Source organism: Spea bombifrons, chromosome 5 (assembly GCF_027358695.1).
Source record: "Spea bombifrons isolate aSpeBom1 chromosome 5, aSpeBom1.2.pri, whole genome shotgun sequence".
In the NCBI taxonomy this organism is placed as follows: Eukaryota; Metazoa; Chordata; class Amphibia; order Anura; family Pelobatidae; genus Spea; species Spea bombifrons.
In genome coordinates, this window is record NC_071091.1 from 89,585,644 (window position 1) to 89,602,853 (window position 17,210).

The window sequence follows — 17,210 nt, forward strand, 5'->3', positions numbered from 1 at the left end:
GAAGAATCTGCAGGAGGAAGACATTTTAAAGAGGTGAAGGAGATAGGGAATGTGGTCAGGGGAGGAAGCGAGAGTCGCAAAGGAAAAAAGGCCATGGTAGGTTACATGCATTAGAGGTAACGAGAGAAGAAAAGTCATTCTGCTGTCCAATGATAAGTGTTTTTAAACAGGAAACAATGGATTTCTTGCAAAATTAAGTCTGCATGGGAAGCAGACTTCGGAAAAGCTGTTAAGCGCATTCTTCCTTTGGAACCTTGCCAAGTGTGGAGCGAACCTCTATAAAGCCAAGAGATCATCCACCTTTAAATGGCGTTGTAAATTCTTTATTTTCAGAAGACGGGACCCCCATAACTATTTAAATGCAGAAGTCTGTAAGCCATGCTTGTATTTCAATGTAACTGACCAGGAAGACTTCAGTAAATGTGCTAATGTCCGTTTTATGGACTTTTTTATGGCTTTGTTAGTGGGCTGTATATCTCGTAGTGACATGCCATTACCAGCTAGCACTGCCAGCGTGCGCCGTGGGCCCATTACACAATTATTTCTTTAGGGGCAGGTTGCAGCAGAAGACACATCGTAATAAATATGTGACGTTAAGAAGGTCGTCTCGTTAAAATGAAAAACTGGAGACCGCCTGAGCTGAAGCGCTGACCCAACCTGATGGCACCTTCTTGTTAAATCATGTGTGGGTTGGCTTTAATGTCAGCAAATTAACTATTGGACATGGACTTACAGAAACATTTATTTAGAAGCACTGGATTTCACAGGATTAGACATATTAGTTAGTACTCGCAGCAACAACTATATGTTAAGAAAAAAAGGGGACACTCCAATGGCTTATGCAGCTCCACCAAAAAAAAAAGAATGCACATTTACGTACTCCCATATTCATTCTTTCGCTGCAACATAGTGCCATCATTTAAGATTGTACAATTGTTGCACAAATTTTGGCTGCTTGAAATAACCAATCACTGGCATGTTTGTAGGGGCCTCATGAACCCCTAGGAACTCTTGTGCAAATGGAGCACTAGAACACATGGAAGCCCCCGGCTGAACACACCACCTGCAAGCCAAGGAGCAAAGGAAGAGGGCAATGTATGGGAGCATTTTGATCAATCCCGCCATGCATTTACAAGGGTAAAAATGCTAAAATTAAGAGCACAATAAGCTATTATATGCATTAAAGTGCATACAATGTCTGGAGGATAGCTTTAATAGTACAATGCTAAAGAAATCCAGGAGTAGGAATTCAGCTGGAAAAAAACCATGAAATATATTATATACATTATGTGACCAAAAGTGTGTGGACACCTGACCATCACACCTATATGAGCTTACTGGACATCTCATTCAAAAACAATGTTTTAATGTACAAAGCATTAATATAGAGTTACCCCCCAGTTACATCCTCACCCCTATCTTAGATATCATGTACCACCCCTTCCTTTCATTCACAATTTGATGTTGAAGACATTATCCATGAATCTAAGGCTGGTAAGCATACTGTATCTGGGTGTTTAGAAGGGATTGTGGTGCACCCAAGTTAAAAGAAAGGGCGTGCGGCTCCATTATCAGAGATCATTGTTGCGTGGCACCGTAGGAAACACAGATAAAGAGGCATGGAGAGTTGGGCCATCAAAAATGATCCCAGATGGATTCTTTGGCACACTGTTTCCGATGTGGGTGCTTGGCAATGCTCTTTGTCCTCAGAGTGAACACGTGTATGATGTGCGGTTAAGCTATAATTTGCTGTTAGATCAGTCTTGTAGCAGACGTAACTGCAGCCTACAGGTTGTGTCTGGATAATCATGAACCCTTAAACTAGACCTGCAGAATATCCACCAGTTCTCCTCTGCATACTCAGAGGTTGTACACAGTAGGTCCATCAGGTTCCAGACCTCAAAGGGAACATTTGGTTCAGAGGATAGAGAATTTCCACCAAATTTCTTTATTACTAGCAAAAAAAAATGCTTTCAAAAATATTGTGCTGTTTTCTTTTTCAAACAAATAAATCAACAGTCAAATTCTTCTCTGTTTCTAGTTTTTGCATAATGTTTCCAGGCAGCTGTATATTACCCATTTGTATGTGTGTGTGTGTATTGGCTTTGTAATCACAGCATTATTTACCAAATACACTGATTTATTATCATACTGCCTGTATGACTAAACAATAGAATGGCTCAGTTCTAATTACCTACCCATATACATAGACTAATTAAAGCGCATGGAACAACAAACTTCATTAACATTGCATGAAGAATCAGCTCAGTGTCACATGACTGACAACAATGGCTGCCCCCAGGTCTGCAGAGTAAAGAAGTTTATTGGAACACAAAAGAGGTGAAATCAGGTTTTTGTTAATGTTACGTTTGCTCAAGGAGGAAAAAAGGTGTTTTTATTTTTTACATAGGACTTCCCCTTTTAGCAGGAGGTCAGAATACTACTACATCCGGATCCCAAATTGCTATGTACCACCGGTCTGTTGCTACCTCTAAAAGAGGGCCCATCTTTCACTTTCCTACCGACCGGCCCCAGCTCTGATCACACATTTCTCATCTTAAAGAAGAAAGATATATGATGAGCCACTACTATACATTACAAATTAAAAACAACACAGGGGGGTTAGCATTTTAGTAAAAAAATAAATAAATAAGTAGATCTCCAATCGCAATTACAAATTCTGCACATGGACAAATGCTGCCCAGCTATATATATATGTGTGTGTGTGTGTGTGTGTGTGTTAAATAAACACAAACATATACTACCCTATATCAGCAGTGAAAAAGATGTATCCATCATTGATTTTAGGACATGAGCTGAATGGACAATCGGAATGGATAATTATCTTTGGAGATGTGATGCAAAATAGTTTCTCTTCTTATTATCGAGGTCGCCGGAGCGCTTTGTTTGACTACACATTAAATCACCAAGTCCGTTCTTAATCCAAAGGAAACGTGTGGATGTCTGCTCTCATAAGCACATCTGTCTGGGTTCTTATGTGATGAAATATATGATCTTGGAGGTCAAAGACACGGAAATGTGGATGGATCAAAGACAATAAAGGAATCAGGTGCACATTAGCAATGTCTGTACTACGTGAATGTGCACTGAGTTATTTGGCCATCTAATACTTAAAGTCGCAGAGTTAATGCACACAAAGGTACATTTGTCTTTGCAATGATTATTCTGGCTGGCTCCTGTATCCTAATGCAGGATTTCAAGGTCAATCCATGTAACGCCAGCTTCCACACACTACAAGAACTGGTGTATGATGCCAGACGCAAAGCAAAAAGGGGCATTCTACGGGCACAGGCGCCATTACACTAATATGCAAGGCAATGGAAGCGACAAGCAATGAGACAAAAGGCTCTGGGGTACATTTACTAAAGTGGAAGTTGGCAGGAGAGTGGCAGTTTCAGCTCACAATGCCCTACAAAAGGACAAACCCCAGCAAGTTTTGGCTGCAAGAAGAGCTTGGCTAACCCCCCATAATGCATAGTCATAGTGCAGTGACATTTCTTGAAAGATGCCTAATGAATAGACTATGCATTATGCAGGGCCAGTTCAGCCAGAGACTATCCTTTACAATGTATAGTGAGTTTAAACAACTGTCTTGCTAACTCCAGTCAGGACTGTGCTGATCTAGTTAAGACACTTGGCAACTATGCACTAACATTTAGCTTCTCTTTCACATACGCTACGAAAGCCAAATAATAGTTTTTGTTTTTCGAAAGTCTTGTTAATGATGCTATAAGAGAAAAGCAACAAAAGAATAGCAAAATTAATCAGATTGAACATGTTCATGATTTATCATAAACTAATCTTAATGTCTTTTAGCCAAAAACCAGAGCTTTTAAGACAACGCAAATCAAAGAAAACTTCCATCTTGAGTGGAAAATACCGTATCGTTTCCCGATAACCACATCTGTACGTTTTGCCTTTTTTCCCCGCCGGATAGCCAGTTCTTACCCAAGACTATTTCTATGTCTCATGGAAACCTAGCAATGGAAAGTACAATACTCTGCCATTTAAAACTGGAAACAAAAATGCGAGCTTCTTTTAAAACCATAGCTATCAGTTATTTACACAAGTTTCTTAAGAAAATAAGAGGTGCAGCGAGGGAACGTTCGTCATAGCCAAGCCATTGATGCTAGCGGCAACCACAACATCTGTGCATGGAATCCCAAGCTGACCCTGGCACGAGCGCAGATTCCTCAGACAGTTAATAGCTTATTATTCCAAACACAATTCCTCCTTCGTTTTGGAATCTGAGGGAGGTGTAAGTGATTGCGAATACTTCTGCTGAGGTGCCCGGCACAGTCTGCCAAGTAGGTAAACATATACCCCCCCCCCCAGGGTACGGATACCTTGATTACAACCCTCCACCTGTAGTAAATCCCCAATGCTGATCGCTCTACACTGGGTATTTGTCACTTTTCGATCGGGAGCTAAAAGCTTGAGCCCCTGATAAAACTAAGTGCAGGAATTCACTCCAGGAATTATATCTAGCAACATTATTGGGGACATTTAATTAGTTTTTACTTTCACGGTATATGATGATTGCGCTAGCTATTGAGAATTTTTTTCCTTCCGTATTTTAATTCTATTGTTCTCACAAAAGTAACTTTGGTTGGCTACTGTTTAGATGATTAAAGAAAAGATCCATAGGGGTTACCAGTGTGATGTAGAGTACTATATTAAACTCACTCACTTGGGCCAGAGCTTTTCCTGCCAGTGTGTATCTGCAGGCATAGCATAACGCAGACTTCAACGAGTTAGGTCAGTGATGGCGAATGTTTTTGGGCCTGAGTGCCCAGTTTTCTGCATGAAACCAAGTTGCAGACCTCAAAGCACAAACTGCACTGCAGTACTTTGATAAAAAAACCATAGCACCCAAGCATATACTCATATAGGAAAAGGGCAGAAGCAGCGGCACGGGGGTCTCGCCTGCAAAACCGCCAAACACATTGCCCCCATCCTGTTTCATCTAAATGTATATACATATATATGCAAACACTTTTCACCCAGCTTGTATGTATATATATTTAAATTACACACCTTGCAACCATCCTATTTAATCTAAACGTATATAAATAAACAAGATGGGCGCAAGGTGTCTGGTGGCTTCTGAGATGGAACCCATGTGATACGGCTGCCATGATCTCTCCTCATTTCTCAGCAAAAGGGGGCTTAGAATGCCGGTTGTGGCACACGTGCCATAGGTATACAGGTTGGCTCTTTAACAGTATATTTGCAATTTCATTCAATCTTGTTGATTCTAAATGTCATAGCCTTCTGCCCACCCCAAGCACAGGTATAATAGTATAATAGGTAGCTAGGTTCCATACCCTTTACTTGGTGGACAGTATAGAATTTCCTTTAAACACAGCGACTAAGAAGCATTCACTTGGGGTCTGCAGAGACACGTTTACGAAGACAGTATATGTGTATCCATACTTGGCACTCAGTCGTGTTGTCTGGAGAACTCTGAAATATTCTATTAACATCCCTCTATTCTTTCGAAATGCTTTTCTCATTGTTTGCGCCATACAAGTACTGTTATGTACGCCTTGCTGCACAAGCAGCGTAGCTTGTAATGTCTTGGCTTCAAAGCAGTCTAAGACTTTTCATGTTAATGGAAAACCGCAGCAGAGGCTTAGAGACGGGATCCTTCCATCACAGATGGCACTTTGGTTACTCTATTGAAACCACGTGTGGTTAAGTTGTACTTCCTCGTACAAAGAAAGGGAAAAAAAAATAAAAAGAACCAGCAACGCTTCGCTCAGAAATGCATTGCCGGGGATGCCGTGCTCACATGCAGGAGTACATTTGCGAGGCTAATGTTGCAGTAATATTTAAGTGCAAAGGGACAAATGGCTCTGCATAGCGTTTCATGCAGAACATGGGACGGATATGATTTCCCATCTCCACTGGGGAACCCACTGGTAACTCAACATGTTAAAGATATGTCACAAAAGCCATTAGAGGTATAAACTCTCCTTAGGAAAGAGTAGATTATGCAGACAGGTAGCAGCCTGGTTAAATAAACATTCAATCATATAATATAGATCAGGACAGGGATTTAGCAGCAGTGACAGATGGCAGGATAGAACAATGTAGCCCCTTCTAATTTGCACTAGTTATGAAAATGAAAACCAAGAGAATAAAACAGGAGCTATGAAACATTCTCAATAGATGTATTCACATTGAAAGGACCCTGCATGTTGATCCATTTTCCAAACTAAAATATAAATGCAATTACTTTTGACAAATATCTGTACATTTTGGAATAATGGTATCTACCTTTATTATGGTTTTTGGTCGCCTTTTTATGTAAAGTTTTGGTTTTTCTATTATAGGAAGCGGTGGGAGCGTTCGGAGTTCCTGTAAGACCGCGGCAGCTGCCCTCCTCTTAGCGAGCTTCTTGCTGTTACCCTCACCTTCAGCCGTGAATTCTCCCACCGTGACCCTGGTAACAAAACTCTTCATGTGTGGAGGGCCACTTTCTTTAGTCACCTGTTACAAAGAGAATATAACACCAAAAAAAATGTCACTCGGAGCCAAAAGCAACGTTCTAGCTAAGAATCACAGCCGCTAACAGCAGCCCTGTCATTGAAAGTTAAAGTAGTATAGTGATAAAATGCATGAAATGTCCATCACTAGGTCAATGTGCAGAAGAAATGATCATTTCTGGGAATTAATGGAAATGTCCCTTTCTGGACCTAGACAGAAACATTGTAAATAGATAAAACCAAATGCTGTACAATTCAATAACATTTCAAAAGAATCATTGGTCCCTTGATCTTCTAGCCACTGCCACACTTAACAGTAAATTCCAGGGTGGTCAGGACTCATAATCACTATTTTTTTTTTTTTTTTTTTTTTACAGTTTTTATAGAAATAACTTAAAACACGACTTCAACCACTGTCTGGTATTACACGTAATTGCTTTTTAGAGTTGTGTTGTTTGGCTTCCATCACCATATTAAGCATGTGCAGTTTTTTTTCCAATTACCAACAGCAATCTCGCAATAACGTCAAAATATACATGTGTTTCTATGTGTCTAAAAGCCACGAAGGGTTCCCTCTTAAGAACCCATCACCACTGGTCAATCCACGGCTCCAAAAAAATAGGTCATATGTCTGCTCAATATACAAAACAGGTTTCGGAAAATAACACAGTACAAGACGGTTATTATTTTATTGGAATACTTGGACAACTTAACAAATACTGCCCCAAAAATGTTAAACAAAATTTAATGATTTTTATACTAAATAAAAAATCCCATTAACAACCATGATGATGCTCACCAGACCTCCTGTTACGCCTGACACATTATGTTTTAGAGACTACATTTACCCAAAGGAATGCTTAATGAAAAGCTTCTCTGCTCTTGATTAAACAAAGTCAATCATTTCAGGGCGGCTTCCCTTGCCGATTACATCAGAGTTTGTGCATGCTACTGAATAATCGATAAAAAACAGAAGAGTAAAAAAATAAAATACAAAAAAATAAAAAAAGAATAATCGAAGGATAGTAATGTAGCATACACAACTCGCACAAAATATTAAAAATTCAGTGTTACAAATTCATTTTACACGTATTTACGACCTCATTTTACCTACTCATTGTAAATATTACTTACCATCAGAGAGTCACCCCCCCCAGAAACCCACTGCACCGACAGACCCACAAAAACATGCGTAATTACCAATATATACAATAACATATTCAAACACTATTATAGCCACCTGCAGAAACAAAATCCATCCAAATGACCATTTATTTAAATGTACATGCACTACTGACACTTGAGTTTGTGCGAGACTTACCTCAAAACTCAGGGGAAGGTTGCGCTTCAAAGAAATCTCAAATACAAGGCTGATTTCTGATTTGTTTGCATCCTTGTCTTCATCAGTTCCTCGGTTTGCATCACCATTCTGGTAAAAGGAAAAGTAGTAAAATAACTAATAAAAACATTTTAGCCCATAATGAGGTTTCAGAAAATACAATAAAAATTTAATTAAACAGACTGTTTTGTCTGCCAAATATATGGAACTACTCAACTAAAAACACAAGCAGATGTTAGGGTGCGTGTAGTGTACACAAATACTTAATTTTCATCTTATGTGGAAAGAAAAAAGCCAAAGTATATGAGGAATATGTAATCTAGGAATGCTGAGGAGAAATATGAAAGAGAAGGTGGGACTGGTGATGAATGGAGAAAAGGTGGACACATATAAAGGAGAATAAAGAAAGAAAATATTGGGTGGAAAATTTAAGATAGAAAGACAAGAAGGAGAAGGGAAAGTGGGAGTGATATAACGAAGGGAACGACTATGGGAACAAGAGTAAACAGTTGGTGGGTTTCCCAACAGTGAATCAGGAAAATCATTTAGCTTGTGAGAAATTCTAGAAAGTTGGCAATCCCTTAAACAAATCAAAAGAGAAATGGAGGAAGGAGAAAAACACACAAGGAATTAAGGTTAAAAAAAATGTAATGGAAGGCTGTTGGGCTTAGAGAAGAGACAAATGGCAGTGTTTATCGATGGAGCCCTGACTGTGGGGGCAAGAGGTGTGCCAAGGCTCATCAGTTCCCAGCTATACAGACACTAAAAGTATACACATCCCTGAAACATAGCTTGAAAACAAAACAAATGTTATACCACCAGTGTATCCGCGTTTCTATTTTTTTCCCCCAATATCGATTGATTTCCTTGTTCAGAGAGTATATCAAACAGTTCAACTTCTTGCAAATTGCTAGAAGAATCAAATGTGATAATGTTTGTTTGAGGAATCAACTGTGGCATATACAGCATAGAAAAGCTCAAGTCAACTGGAGATGTTATGAATCAATGTGGAAGAGGACGTGTGAATAGAATGGTTCGAGTGGCTGGATAATTGCAGAGGTCAGTTGCATCTTGGGGTTATAAAGTCTCCAACATCACCGCAAGTTGTTTGGAAGGGCTTCAAGAAAAAAAACCCTCTACTCTCACCCAAAAACAAACTCAGCCATTTTCAGTTTGCCAAACACTACTGGCAATAAACACCAGAGGTGGGTTTGGTGTACACAGATGGGTAGCCATATGGAAAAGTACCCCATGCCCACGGTTAAACATGGTGGTGGCTCTTTAACCCCTTAAGGACCGGGCTCATTTTTCGTTTTCTACCCTGTGGGACCGAGGCTGTTTTGACACTTTTGTGGTGCTTGTGTTCAGGTGTAATTTTCTCCTCACCCATTTAGTGTACCCACATAAGTTATATATTGTTTTTTTCAGGACAAGATGGGCTTTCTTCAGATACCATTATTTTGATCGTATCATCTTATTTACTATAAAAAAAATAAAAAAAACATGGTGAAAAATTGAAAAAAAAGACATTTTATGACTTTTATTTGAAAAATCTTTTACTCACCTAAAAAAGCAAGTAAAAAAACTAGCTAAATAGATTCTACTACTTGTCCTGAGTTTAGAGATACCCAATGTTTTTATGTTTTTTTGCTGTTTTTTGTACGTTATAGGGCAATAAGTACAAGCAGCGTTTTATGATTTCCAAATCTTTTTTAACAAATCTGGTCATTCTGCCTACATCTCCTCTTTGGAACATCTTTGAAGCCGGTTAACTCAATTTAACCCATTCAAACCATATATTTTTGAAAACTAGACACCCCAGGGTATTCCAAATGCTGTTATTTTAACCCTTTCCATGCACCAATTATACAACTACACTTTGTCAAACTTTGTAATAGTAATTTTTTTTATTTTTTTTTCCACACAAATTGTATTTTAGTTATAGATATACAGGTTCTGGTATATGTCGCTGTCAAACAACCCCCCAATATGTGTTCAGGAACATCTCCTGAGTGCAGTGATACCCGACATGCATGGGTTTGTCGGGTTGTTTCAGATTTAAAATGCCACATTTGGGAAGTGCGCTTTTTTTCTCCATTTTGGTCAGTCTGTACCTATGCCCTATCTGTGAGCTAGGCCACTCCAATTTACCCCATCAGCCATTTTTTTATATATTAGACACCCCTTGGGTATTTGAAGTGCTTTTATTTTAACTCTTTGAGATTTTTGAGAAATTTTAGCACTTGCTCAAAATAATAAACTTTATTTTTTTATTTTTTTAATACTTTTTTTTATATTTTTTTTTACACATTTTGCTGGTACTGGATGGTTCATCTAGTGACATCACTGCATAATTATTTTTAAATGTTAGCACATTTTTTTTTTTTCATTTTTTTTTATTTATTTTTTTATTTTTTTTTTTGAATATTTTACTAATCACATAGTGATTAGAAAGCTGGGCTCCATTGACTTGCATGGTTGAATGCAGTACCTGTATTCAACCAGCAAGTGGAGCCAGTTCTCTAGAGGGTCTGGAGACCATCTAGCAAACTTTTTCTTGTTTGTTTTTTTTACAGAGCGGCGGCCATCTTACTTGATGGCGAAGATCACCAGTAGCTGCGGCTGTGACCGCTCTCCGGAGCGGTCACAGCCCACCTAAAGGTAAGTGTTTGGTGTCGCTGGATGCCTCCTGATTGAGGCATTCCAGCGACACCATTTAAGTTTAGGAGGCGCTCGTTGATCGCCTCCTAAACGCTTTTAAAACGGGCGTCCGCCGCCATACAATGTATGGCGGCTGTTGACGCCCCGGGGAGGGGCCAGACATGGCCCCCGATGCCGATCTCGGCCTTGCTGAATGCCTCGACATCGAGGCATTGCAGCAAGGCCGTTTAAGCGAAGAAAGTGATCCTTGATCACTTTCTAAGCTTATTTAACTTTTTGACGGTTCAGGACCGTCAAAGGTCATTTAGTGACCTTCTTGTCATGACGGTCCTGAACCGGCAAAGGTCGCGAAGGGGTTAATGTTTTGGGGCTGTTTTTCTGCCTAAGGACCTGGACATTTTGATAGGATGTATGGCATCATGCAGTCTATCAAATATCAACAGATATTAAATGGCCCGCAGTTGGATCTTCCAGCAGGACAATCATCCAAACATATATAAAATTCAACACAAACACGGCTTCCTGACTACAAAATCAAGGTTCTACCATGGTCATCCCAATCCCTTGACCGGTGGGGTGAACTGAAGAGGACAGTCCACCAGAGTTGACATCAAAACTTGAAGGATCTGGAGAATTTCTGTATGGAGGAATGGTCTCAAATCCCTTGCCATGTATTCTCCAACCTCATCAGGCGTTATAGGGGAAGACTCAGAGATGTTATCTTGGCAAAGAGAGGTAGCACACAGTATTGACTACAAGGGAGACGATAATTTTGCCACACATATATTTAACTTTTTTTTTTTATTAACCTGTGCTGTGTTTGTAATTGTTTGATATCCACAAGCGCATTTTGTGTATTTTTTGAAGAAAAGATCAAACGGTTAAATAATAAAGACAATCTTTCACAGCCTTCTATGCTCATATTTACCAAGGGTGCCAATGTAAGTGGAGATCACTGTAGGTGGAGAATATGTACTATGGTTTCCTTGTTTTTAGAATATTATAGATGTTTTGTATTTATGTCAAGAAAAATTGGGGAAAAAAGATTATCTCAGATATTTGACTACTGGAACATCTGAGAACAGCTGCCACACATAATCAGCAGAAGGCTGCTCAGCCAGTTCTTTAAGTGTGACAAGTTACAAGAAATTCCCTGATAGCACAGTGAGGTTCATAGTTTTCAGAACACAAAATCACAGGCAAACATCAACACATTCCAGGACGTATGTTTTCCAGTTCAGCTGCAGTATGATTACCATTACTATTGTTCAGTTGTGAATAAAAAAAAAGTTACTCAACAGAAGTATCTTTGACTGCACACGCTCAAGTTCTTAAAACCAGAGCTGGGAGTATAAATGAAAGCCTTATTGTGTGGTCTTGTAACAATTCCCAGAAAGGAAAAACTAAGCACCCAAAACCTTGAAGGTCAAACCCACCACTGACGATCTTTCTGGAATGGGCTCATTCCTCAGGGCCTGCAGAGCCTTCAGGGCTGCGCTGTGTCTTGCTGCCTGACGCGTCCTTCCTTCTCCATAAAACTCACTGCTGCCAACGGTCAGCTGGACATAAAAGGTTTTCATCATCGGACATAGGTACCTGATAAAGAGAAGTCAGCAATTTATACGTTTCCTACACTCCATCACTAAGACTAAGACACATTTTAATTCATTTCTAAAGTTTTGTTCTTGAGGACTCATTACAGGGTACAATTTATGCAAATATTGTTTTGTAAAAACAAAAAAACAATATGCCAAAGCTAGCATGCAATACACTCAGCCTAGAATTACTTTCTAGTTCTGACTTCATTAGTGTTGCGTAATAAACTATTATTCAAGTACTGACATCATTGCTGCCAGGTCAGCTCCTGACAGTTTGTTTCTGTCATATGATAACATAATACATACCGTAGTTATGTTACGCATGTACAGTAATATTCAGATGGTAAACAGACCGAAATCATATTTCTTAAATACCTTGTACAAACACGCTACATTTAATTATTAAGGTCTAACTCATCAACATATGTCAAGGTCAACCTCTGCATGGCCATTTTCAAGTACCTTCCTTCTATTCTAGTGTGTGACGAGTCTAAAGTTCCACAAGTCTTAGAATAAGTAGAAGGTAAAATAAGGGCAGATATTCTTTATTTAGGGAAATTACTTGCACCCCTCTAATGTCACCCACTAAAAGCAGATCTATGCATTGTCCCAGTGGAAAAGCAGCGTGGCATTTCATTTACATATCCATATCTGTATGAGGAATGAAGTGATAAGCTTAAATCTCCCTACAAAGAACATGGCTAGCACAATAAAGATACAAGATTTCCTCTGTGTATTTGATTAAGGAGGACCCTTGAACAACATAGAAAAAAAAACTCTTCACGATCGATAAGGATCCGGAAAAGAACGTGCAAATGTCTGGATAACAAGCACATTCCTTATGGCTCTTGAGTGACGGCTCTGACGTTATCAAGTAAACACTTTTCGCAGCACCATTTGATAGCTATGTGCTTATTTATCTTCGCAGATAAAGATGTAGATGAGATGTCGCTTAGAAAGAGGACCCTTCAGGGCTTTTTCTTGTTTTTCCTTTTTTTGTGTGTAATTAATAGGTTTGGCTGAAAAGCAACAGATTGTTTCAGCATGCTCCTCATGTATGATTTCACGTTCCAGTAAAAATATAATGAACAACAATTTTTCCTGTCACTATGGCAAACCCAGATTAGTTCCGCAACAAGCCCGAGTGATTTAACTTAAATACGTGCAAGGATTTTTGGCATCGTCTCCAAACCCGCTTTGTACTTTTATCTATATTCTCTCTGCTCAGAATGTTTAAAACAGTCTGTATTTGTGAACCCCACCCCAACATGATTATCCAGAAAGAAAACGCTTACTACTCACTTTCCAAACCCCACATACTTAAGGAGACTGCTTTCAATTGTGTATCCAGCCGCTCAAATCCACAACACAGGTTTAGATAACGGATAACTTAGATGTGGCCTTTATGGTTTTCTTTAAGACACAATAGTGCCTGAATAGCTTTTTGTATCCACATGTAGTAACGTACGTTCACACGGCCGGCGGGCTTCACATTGGTATTCCAGAACAGATGCTCACCAGGTTTACCTACAAGTGCCTTTTCTAAGGTGTAATTATGTAAGAATAAAAGGCCATCCTAAAGTCTCCCAAAGGACAAACTATAGAACATAGTCCCACAAGATTCATTTCAATTATTTTACGGTACAGAAACATATTTTACACCCCCCCCAATAATGCCATACAGGCAAGGCTGTAACATTTTACACATAAATCAATGACCCTAATATCTGTCCTTTATCTTTCTCCTCATTCTCGGACGAGCATTCATGTATTTAGTGCTCCGACCAAAGGTGCTCATGCTACTTGTTATCTATATTGTGATATTATATTAAATATACATTTATGTTAGAGGTCTGAAGGAAGACAATTGCTACTATAAAAGCAACATGTTGTTTTATAACACTACAATTGGGTGTTTTTCCAACTTATTGTTCTCCTCCACTAAAGATTCCACACAACTTTTGGTAGTCACATACTTTTCCTTTCTGGTTATTATTTTACTTCAACATCTTTGTTCTCCTTCTGTTAATGCGTTACTCTTACGTTCATCTCATAATGCTCTACATGAACCCCATAATCGCTTGCTTCATATCTTTGGAATCTAATAGAACATCTACAACAGATGGCTTCAGGAACCACCTTAATATTCAATTAATCAAAAGTGCATTTCAACAGGTCTTAAGTGCTACTCTCAGCTGCAAAAGCACGGATTTCACTAAATATCCATCCCTCGTGGACGTCAGAACACTTTCTATCAATTGTTTTTGTAGTATTGTGTCACTTTATATGGAAAAATGCTGGTGGGGCATATAAAGTTTGTGCAATGTATCATGGTAAATTAAGGTTTTAACCTAATTAAGCACAGCATTGTGATAGTAGGTTATAGTTTACAGCATTAGCAGTACCCTAAATATGCAAAATAGCATAGAACGTGCGCCTAGAACGTGCGCGACTCCAAGCTGTGATTTGTGATGGGACACAGCTCTAGTCTGACACATGGCAAAATACAGTAGAGAACACTGGATTAAGAGATTTGGATTTTATGAATCCTAATCTAGGGGTGCTAAAGTGAGGATACAAGCATTTTTATTTACACAATTTAATAGATTACATTCGGGAAGTACTGTAGTAACAATGTTTCAGTTATTTACATTTTTGAAACATTAAATGTCAGGATAGCCCAGTTAGCTGCTGCAAAGCTACATTTTCGGTAACTTCAAAATGCTGTTGGCCGATTTCAAAGGCTCATTAAGGAATAAGCAAAACCCGCAGCCATGTGATACGCTTCACTTCATAGCTATTTGAGGCTTGGCCAGAGTAAATTTCACAGGCTGCACCAGCCAGGCAGGGAGAAACTGGAAAGGTCATGCCAAAGACCGCAGAGGTGGCAGCACATAGTTGGCTAAAGGCTCAGATTTGGTGTTTGCTTCCATGGCGCAAACAAAAGTTTTACTGCACAAGATTGAAATTTATAGAACATTCAGCGCTTCCAAGACTTGAGCTCATTCATGTATGGATCTCAATAAAAGGACACGGTTCAGCGACTCCCTCCGGCTAGAGCCCACAAAAGAAAGAATAGGTGAAGAAAGCTTGTGCCATCTGGGGCAAAGCACTCTGCTCCCACTTACCCACCAGGAACACTTAGGCTAACTGATGTGTGGCCCTTGAGGGTTGAAGGACACACATGTTCCTCCACTAAATAACGTTTTGGATTAAAATGCATTACTCCAACTGAATTCATAAACTTAAATTAAATGAATACAAATACATAAATACATTTAAAATGTAATAGTTTTAGTGGCAGTAAAAAAAAAGGTACATGAGGTAAGGAACACTACCAAGAGCAATGGAAAATACTATAATGATTCTAGTAGATGCATCGTATCACAGTTAATCTTTATCGTGAAAGGCCAACGCTGGTAGGTTTATGCTGCAGTACGAAGGGCGTAATACAGAATTCTGGCTGATTTAACTTTACATCATACAGGTTCTGCCAAGTTCTTCCTCCGGCAGGAGCTCACTGGGATGGACCTTCACAACATATCATGAATCGTGGGACCTAAAACACAACTCTCTCACAACCTCTCCTGTCGATTCTCCCTTTAGTGAATAAACCCCATTGATGCACCAGAGGTTACGCGAGGAGATCTCCAAACTCTGAGAACAAATTATATATAGAACTTTACAAAGCAGATGACTCAGTACGCCAGGAGACTACTTGTTGGATAATTGAGAGATTAGCCACCGCTAATGGTAAGGAACACCACTCAGGTCATTCAGTACATTTTTACGAAGAGGGAGCTCATTTTCAAATCCCAGTAAACAGAGGACTGTGGATGAATGGGAAAGTTAGTAAGCTCGTTTTACCTGTTGTTTCTGTAAGTCAAATTGTTATGTTATATACTGCTTGTTACAGCGCTGAAGTATATGATGGCACTTTATAAAACAATAAATAATAATATAGGACGCCTAACAACTAGAATTGTTTTTTTTTTAGAGTACAGAATTTTACTTGCTGGACACACTAATCAGCCAGCGTTTCATTCTACTCAATGCAGGAAGGCGATTCTAGTAACGCCATGGCACGGGAGCCGCAGCAGTACAGCTCTTGCTTTTTTGGGGGGGGGGGGCTGGCTCTTCTGCACATCATTTGTTGAGCCCTGTTAAGAATTTAAGAATACCTCGCCCGAAGAGCTATCCATCTGCAAATATCGTGTATTTATACATAGCATGTGTTAAACTACCACAGACTTGGTCGCATTATAACAAAGACACTATGTAGTCTACTAGTATGTGCCAATACTATCAAACACAATACATTGGCCCATTAAAGTATTGTAGAAACTAACTAATAACCAAATATTTAATATTTAAGTATTTATAACAGGACACAAGAGACATATATCTGAAATGCGTCTTGGCATTTTAAAAAGTCTGAATCTATTCTAGTTATACAAAAGACGTTTAGGTGGCCTGATGAATACCGCTTTGCCAAAGATTTTAAAATGAAGAATTTTCTTTCTTACAGCCTCTGATGGGAAATTATTAAATTCACTGTGTTGCCTACCAAGTGTGGCATATGGTGTACATACAATAAGTTTTTAAACTTACTTTGTCTACATCTTAAACCCACAACAGCATAACAAAACAAACATGTTCTGACAAAGTCAAACGGTGCAAACTTCACAGGGGGCACAAAAGGTAGCTTGTAAGGATGCATGGACACCCCCTGGGGGACAGCGCCCCATGCGGTGAACACAACCATGGGGAAAATTCCAGGGCATGTGACAGATGTGCGCTCCAAACACGGCCCTGTCCAGCTCCCAGGCTCCGGCCGGTCCCCAAATGAAATTTATTATACATATATATATATATATGCAATACATACAAATATATACAATGGTTAAAAAGGAGTTAGTGTGTAGCACGATGTAAGTAGTCAAGTATACGTAAACCGGAAGAGCATCTCAATTAATATATAATTTTCACAATAACAAGGCCTGTGAAGGCACTGCGAATGGTATATATAGTGTGGTGGTTGTGCTCACTCTTCAAATATGGAACAATGGTTTCTATAACAGCACCGAGAAGTCAAAGATT

At 39.2% G+C, this 17,210-nt stretch overlaps 1 protein-coding gene across 4 annotated transcripts in view; it reads right to left on the reverse strand.

Moving 5' to 3' along the window:
• The window catches only part of STAU2 (staufen double-stranded RNA binding protein 2), an 87,848-nt gene that overhangs the window by 55,677 nt on the left and 14,961 nt on the right, over positions 1-17,210 (reverse strand). For 2 of the 4 annotated variants that reach the window (XM_053468215.1, XM_053468213.1), the window contains exons 6-8: positions 11,949-12,108; positions 7,834-7,941; positions 6,304-6,516 (exon numbers count right to left, since the gene is read on the reverse strand). In XM_053468215.1, coding sequence (XP_053324190.1) covers positions 6,304-6,516; positions 7,834-7,941; positions 11,949-12,108 — 481 coding nt within the window. Of the gene's footprint in view, positions 1-6,303; positions 6,517-7,833; positions 7,942-11,930; positions 12,109-17,210 lie in introns of all 4 variants that reach the window. The other 2 variants (XM_053468214.1, XM_053468212.1) reach the window with 1 other exon arrangement.